Source organism: Corvus brachyrhynchos, unplaced genomic scaffold, assembly GCF_000691975.1.
Source record: "Corvus brachyrhynchos isolate BGI_N302 unplaced genomic scaffold, ASM69197v1 scaffold101, whole genome shotgun sequence".
NCBI classification, from domain to species: domain Eukaryota; kingdom Metazoa; phylum Chordata; class Aves; order Passeriformes; family Corvidae; genus Corvus; species Corvus brachyrhynchos.
The window spans coordinates 1,451,530-1,458,742 of NW_008237239.1; the positions used below are offsets into that span (position 1 = coordinate 1,451,530).

The 7,213-nt window shown below is 42.5% G+C and overlaps 1 protein-coding gene across 6 annotated transcripts in view; it reads left to right on the forward strand.

The window, feature by feature from the left end:
• Nucleotides 1-6: 6 nt before the first annotated feature.
• The window catches only part of SUCO (SUN domain containing ossification factor), a 40,121-nt gene continuing 32,914 nt past the window's right edge, over nucleotides 7-7,213 (forward strand). For 5 of the 6 annotated variants that reach the window (XM_017729657.1, XM_017729659.1, XM_017729658.1 and 2 more), the window contains exon 1: nucleotides 7-120. In XM_017729657.1, coding sequence (XP_017585146.1) covers nucleotides 56-120 — 65 coding nt within the window. In that variant the 5' untranslated portion in view covers nucleotides 7-55. Of the gene's footprint in view, nucleotides 121-2,280; nucleotides 2,640-7,213 lie in introns of all 6 variants that reach the window. The other variant, XM_017729661.1, reaches the window with a different exon arrangement.

Genomic DNA, 7,213 nt, shown 5'->3' on the forward strand with positions numbered 1-7,213 from the left:
CCCGGAGGAGGATGCGCCGCCTCGCCCCGGCCGCGCCAGGTAGACGGGGGAGACGATGAGGGAGCCGCCCTGCCGGCCCCTGGCGCTGGGCTCCTGCCTCCTGCTCTGCGTTCTGCTCTGGTGAGTGCCGGCCTCTCAGCCCCAGCGCCGCTGGAGACCCCGGGCCGCGCCCGCTGCCGCGGTGGGGAGCTCTCCCTGGGCGGGATGCGGAGAGCCGGGGGTCGGGAGGTGGGAATGGGGCCCTGGGGAGTCACAGAATCCTTAGGGTTGGCAGGGAGTTCTGGAGATGATCCATTCCAGCCCAGGCAGGGTCACTTGGGGCAGGTGACACAGGAGCGTGTCCAGGCGGGTTTTGAGTGCCTCCAGGGAGAGAAAACCCCACGACCTCCCTGGGAAGCCTAGGAAGGGACGGTGCTTCGTTTCGGGTGGACCGGGATGTGTGCTCGTGCTGGCCAGCATGCGGTGTTCCCGTACGGAAGGTGACAGCTTTCGGGAGGGCGATTCCCGCTGCCGGGAGCGGCAGTAGTCACCCGGTGGTGTCAGGTGAGGGTTGAACGCACACACCGGGGTTCAAAGTTACGTGTGTGTTGTTGTTGCCTCTCTGTGCTTTTACCGGAGGCATCCTTGCCTTTCCGGTTTCAGGCTGAGCTCTTGCATTATTCTCTGGAAGATCGCGGTGCCTCATTCTTGAAACCCTTCTTCTGAGTCTGTCGGGAGTAGCGTTAAATTAGACCCAGTAAATCTTACTTTTTCATTGATTATGCCTTTGATAGTGTTTTTTATAGTGATTATCTCAACCGTACTTTGTTCCAGCATCTCCTGTTTGCTTTGTTTTCAAACTTCCTTAAGAGATGACATTTACCAGAATACAAATATTAGTAGAATATATTTCTGTATGTTAAGTTCCAACCTCCTTAAACCTTGGCCCTCTTTGAACTTGGTGATTCACTGTTTGAGAACTGATAGCCAGCTTGAACAGCAAACTGCAAATGGAACAGCCAGAGTCTGCTGTATTATTATAGTACAGTTCCTGTAGATTGTTCTACTTAAAAAAAGAAATCATCTTGAAGTTCTGGCTTGTCTCACAGTTTGATGAAGTGAGGGAGCCCAGGCATCTGTATCTACACAATCAGTTGCAAATCTGGTGCTGACGCTTGTGTTACTGTGTGTGAACAGTCCTGAAGCAGATTTGCTTTGTGTCATCACATTTTTGGGTTTTGGAGACAAAAGTGAATCTAAAAAGTGCTTGGAAACTCGGTTGCTGAGTTTACATTTAGCAAAATTTAAAACAAAAAAAGCTCCTGGCCTTGTGGGTTTGATCAGGTGAGCTGTGAGCCAGACAGCTTTGCTTTTGCTCCTTGAACAGCTAAGTTTCTTCTGAAAAGGCAGAAGGTTTTAGTTGTATGGCTAGGATTCCTGTTAGGAAAACAGTTTTTGTTTCTTGATTGGAGTGTCGTGAGGGCTGATAATCTGTTCCTGCCTGCAGGTAATTCGTTAGTGGAAGAGGTTCTCAGCTTAATGATCAATAGGTGGTCAGGTTGATTTTTTCATTGCTGTGTTCTTCGCCTGCTGTTTCAACAGAACTTGATTTTGTGAAAAAGTTCGGGCATCTAGTCCATGTTAATGAAGGGCTGTCATGTTTAACTATCTTGTTGGAATAATATATTTGTTTTGTAAATCTCTGACAACTTCTGTGTTCCTCTTTGGTGTGGTTAGAAGAAAATGGAGCTTTTTTTTGTCTTACTCTTCAAAAGGGATTGCTCTTTCAAGCAGTGTCTTAACTGATCTCAGAGTTTGGACTGGAGTATCTCAAACCTTTTACAACTTAAAAAATAAGGGTTCACATTGTGTGTTCAGCTGGCTCACTGGCTGGTTTTGATTAGGAGCCAGTGGATTATTTAAATATTGAGGGATGCAACTCCAGTTTCCTAGTCCGCTGTGCTCATATGAATTCACATGAGAGAGTTTGAAAACTTCTGTCTTCAGGATGGCTTTGGGACCTGTTTTAATTTCAGTAGTCATGTCAGGGTTGTGATTAGAAAGTCTTGAAGTCTGTCAGTTCCTGCATTGTTGGTGGACTATATATGTTGATAAATTGTGAGTTTATTTAACTTTTTACTGTAAAGAAAATCAGCACTTTTGTTCACTTAAGCATTTAAGAAACTTAAAATAGCAAATGGAAAGATTTGTGTTATAAATGTCGGCTTTTTAAATTTAGTTGTTTTGAAATGTAACTTTCAAAAGACTTAGTTCTAGCAGGAGGGACATTTCTCTTTACAGGTGAAACTGGTGGTCAACAGATGATCAAATGGAACCCCAAAAGGCAGGGAAAAAAACCACTAGACAAAACAGCTGCTGAAAGAACATGCTGCTGGAATAATGAAGACAGAATAATGGACAATGATTGTTCTGCTTCTGATGAAGAAGAAAAGCTATGTCTCCTTCAATCAAGACACCCTCTGAGGGAAAGTCAAAAGCTAGTTACAACAGACTGGGCTGAAGTTAGACAGAAGGCACTAAAAAAAAAGATTTTGGCTTAGCCCAGGAGCCACTTCTAGCTCTGCCAATCAGATATGGCTGAGGGAATGTTGAACCAAAATGTGTGAAGATGTTTGGACTCCCTTATCTTATTTTTTGGTGTGGGTTTTTTTTTTTTTATTTTATTTCTGGATAGATGTTGCCTCTTTGTTTGAAACTAAGCTTAAAATAGGAATTTTTAAAATCTCTCATCATGTATTTTTCAAGCTCACCTAAGGAAGTTGGTTCAGTGGGAAAGTACTGGTTGATAAAAGTCAAGTGGTGGGAGGAAATAATTGATTAGACACTTTAACCAGAAGGTGTCACCCTGTATATTAAAAATGTGACTGTGCATTAGGAGATGTAGGAAAGTGCAGAAGCTTGAGTAGGGATTTGTTAGCCTTTTCAATAAAGGGGATGTGATGCTCTTTGGGAATGCAGGGTCAGAGTTATCAGTACTTGAGGCTTTCCGAAGTTGGAACAGACACAGCTCTGACAGACCTGAGCCAACAAGATTGTTCCAAGTTTCAGAAGAGCAGGATGGCTGCATGGCTTTAGGGAAATGCTTTTGATGGAGGTATGGCTTAGGAATGTAGTGCTCTAAAAATAATAGGCATCTGTGCAGTTTGGAGCTTCAACTGTGTGTGACAAATGACTCCTGTTGTCCTGAATTCACAGAGTTCTTCTTAATGCTTCAGTTAATCCCTTTGTGTGGATGATCATAATATAAAAAATACGTTTAAAACTTGGAGTGCTTTGTAGTTTGACAATATCCAGAGCTGAGTAAGTGAGTAGATTTAGATGCTTGTAGGATATCGGTACTATCTGAAGTGAAACCAGCTGTTACAGCTGTTTGAAGAGTAACCTGTATTAATTATTCTGACATCAGCTTTTGCCTGCCATAAGCTGCACTTCCAAAGTGTTAGTTGTGAGTTTAATAAGGAAATCGTGCATACAGTAATTTGTCTTTATATCCCAGAAAGTTCATTGCCATATCCCGACCTACTTAGGTTCTATTAACTCTGATACTTGGGTTTACAGCTGTGAGTAAAAGGAAGATGGGGATAAGTGCATGTGCACTTCAGGATCCTTTAGTTGTTACTGTGTGAGTATCCTGCATCAGGAAATGCTTTGTGTCAAAGTGATTTAGTAGCAAGATGTGCTGGTTTTGATAGCAAACCTCCGGCCTAGGAGCTCTGACTCTGAAATCCGCCATGAGAATGTACCCTGAAAATTGTAAAGGTCGGATTGGGTCAGTGGCACAGCCAGGAATGAAGCCTGTACAAGGCACAAGTACAGTGGAAAGGGATACTGGTTTTTATTCCCACCTATTAATGTGTAGATTCATGTGAATTTTAATGAGAGAAAATATTTCTAGTTTGGGTTTCCATTTTCAGTCTTGTCCAGTTTTGAAGGTGTGCTTGTTGAAAGCTGTAATGCAAGAGGAGCTCTGAAAAACAGTGCTGGACTGGCACTGTGATAACATCACGGGGGTTTATTGTGTGCTCCTGCTGCACAGGTGACAGCTGTGCAAATCACACTTTACTAATGGAGCGTTTGCTTGCCTCATTATTGACTTTTGCTTAAACCTAGAGCTCGCATCTGTTAATAGCAGAAAGGTGTGAGTGGTAGAGCTGGGGAGTGAGAGGTTTGTGTTCCAGTGTAATGTGCCTCTTACCATTGAAGTCTTCTTTTCAGCACAGTGCCCTAATGATCTGATGGGACTGCAAGTGTAACTTGCTTGTAGTGGGGCTCACAATTTTATCTGGTGATTCTCCTCATGTGTATGTAAATCCCTTCAGAGGTTGATACTAAAATAAACACTGTGTGTGTGCATTTTATAGCAGGAAGAAATGAAATTATTTGGGCATTATTATAATCAGAACTGTTGTTCCAGGCGTCTGACTGCAGAATGGAAAGTATGTTCCTAGGTATGGAGTACCTTGTTTGGAAGTGTCTTTGCTCTGTGATTAAGGTTGGGACAAAAGCGGCACTGGAACTCTTGGGCTCCTAAAAATGAAAATTGAATCTGCCCAGCTTACAGCTTGCTCAAGTTGAAGGTGGTGTATGCAAGCAGGGGCTCTGGTGTCTTACGCAAAACAACTGCTTGGCTCAATCAATTATTGAATATTTACCTTCTAAAATTATTTGAAAATCAGTGAACTGCTTTCATGCAGTATCTTCTAAAAGATTTGTCCTAGAAACTTCAAGTTTGTTTGTTTGTTATGCAAATGGTGTACTAAAGTGGCCTCTACCCCATCAGGAGGTTGCCAGAGGTTGCCGTGTTGGTGTAAAAGACCCTGCCTGTTGCCTGAAATGTGCCTCCCTTGAGCACTTTATTTGAACTCTTTCTGAAATGTCTTTCTCTAACCTGCTATTAGTTCTTTTTAACTTTGATGTTCTTGCTGTGAGTCTTGTACAGAGTAGTTATTTTCATGTCTTTAGTTCTCATTACTAATCCAGCTTTTGGGAAGTTCCGTGCTTCTTTCAAGGGGAGGACACACAGTGTCTTTTAGTTAACTCTGGAGGTACTGCAGCCCTCTGCCTGGAGAGGGCGTTATTTTTGTGCGTGAAAAAATTTAACCAAGAACAGGTTAACCTAGAACTTGCTAAATCTAAAATCTTCCCTTGTAATTCTTGGTGGAAATACAGAACTGGTAAAACATACAGACTCATCCCAAAGCTTGGGTGAGTGAAAATGTTTATGTGAATGACAAACTGGATTGGAATATTAGTAAAAGGTTCCAGCAGTTCAAAAATTAACTCAGGTGCACAAAGGAATGGCAATGGCTTGGCTTGGTTTTGAAATGGCAACCAAGATACTGCTGAAATCTCTCATAGATGAAAAGCCTATTAAAAAGATACTATACAATATCTGGGAGGCAGGTGATAGTAGCTTTACAACGATCTGTGGTGAAGTTCATGTTGCTAAACTTACAATAACATTCCCCTCCTTGGCACTGTTAAGCTATGTTGCACTTAGGGTGGGTTTTTAGCATGAGGAGTTGGTGCAGAGCAGCTGCTGGTTCTGAGACTGCTGTTGCTATGCCTGTGTAGACAAGCGTATGAATTTAAGCAATGAAGGAAGTATTGAAAGGTGTGTAACTACACACTCTAAAAGCCTTAAAATTTACTCAGTTGTGTGGCTGTTCTGTTGTTTTCCTGTAGTCTTTGTGGTTGGTAGCAGGTTTTATGGTGGCTTTTTTCTGGAATGTGTGCTCTTCCCCAAACTCTTGCATCAGAGAAAATAACTAGAGTTTGAGAATGCAGGGAGCTTCTCATAAGCTGCAGTCTTCACTCAGTATTGCAGAAATCTGTTTCCAAGAAACACTAGGAACTGCCTGTTCCTTTGAGCACTTCCAGAGGGACACCTTTTGGGGGTTATGACTTCTGCCCTGCTTTAAGTGCCTGAAATAGGGCACCTGGATACTCCTTTCAAGAAAGAAGAGGTTTGTGTTTGTTTCAGTGCTACATTGGAACATGCATTTAATGTAGGTTGTTGTGTGTCTGTTAGGGTCGCAGAGTCCTGTGAGGGTGCTTTTACCTCAGCAGCCTTTTCCAGGAGAGGATGGGAGGAATGCTGGGAGCACTTTAAGCAAGGAATGGAGTTGGTTTCCGTTGTCTAACTTGGGACAACAGTCGACAGTCATAAACAAATAGTGTGTTCTCCCTCTGTCTTCTTGAATTTGATATCTGAGCATACCTTGGCTCAAGGCTGACTTTCTTCCTTGCCCCCCCCGGACTTACTGGAATGTATCCACAATCTCCAGATCAGAGCAGAGAGTGCAGATTCCCATGGGCTAAAGGGGGGGGATGCAGGACTACCCCTTCAGGCAGTAAATCAGTTAAATCTGATGAAGTATCTGGTGCTCCTGGAACCTCCTTTTGCAGGCTTTGCATGCTAATGGCATTTAAAATGCTGAAAGCCTTATTTTAAACCAATGGTTGGAATCTCATTGTCTGAAGCTATGAAATTCAGTATTGTCAGAAGTATCTTTGTGTTTGGCTCCTCTGAATAAGTGAAATAACTGTTTGGAGAGTACATTCTTTGCAAAGTGTGGGCAAGCTATTAAAAACTTAATTGCAAAATACCACGGAGTGGTAAAGGATATGCAGGAAAAAAGCTCCAATTTCAGATGTTTTGCATTTGGTTTTTTAAGCATGTGAATCAAGCTAGTGGTAGGAAATGAGGTGATACCAGTGCCTGGCTGGCAACATCCTTGCTTAGTCTAGATCTGTAGTTTTAGTTTTCAGCTTTTTTTCTCCCTTAAAAGTCCGTCATAACTTTCAAAATTATCTTAGTTAACACATGCTGCTCTTCTGTGGTAATAAATGGCTCCTTAAATGAATGGTGTTTTTTGCTTTGGGTTTTTTTGGTCTTTTTTTAACTTGTATTGAAAAAGATGAATGGTTCTTCTTTGCATTTATCAAGATGTATTTGCACTTCATATGCAGAAATGAGTGTTGTGTCTGGGGAGGTTGTGCTGCAGCAGTTCAGTGTCTTGCGAGTGGCTTTCCTCCTGTGACTGGTTGAAATAATGTCCTGCTCTTCATTTTCTATGACATTTACTCTATTCCACAGGCCCTTTTAAATTCAAGTCCCCCTGGCTGAACTGTTGGGAGAGAAAGATTGATTCCATTAAGTTGCTGGGGGAGAGAGGGAGGATTCCCTGCCTTTGCTGTTTTTCCAGTGTTG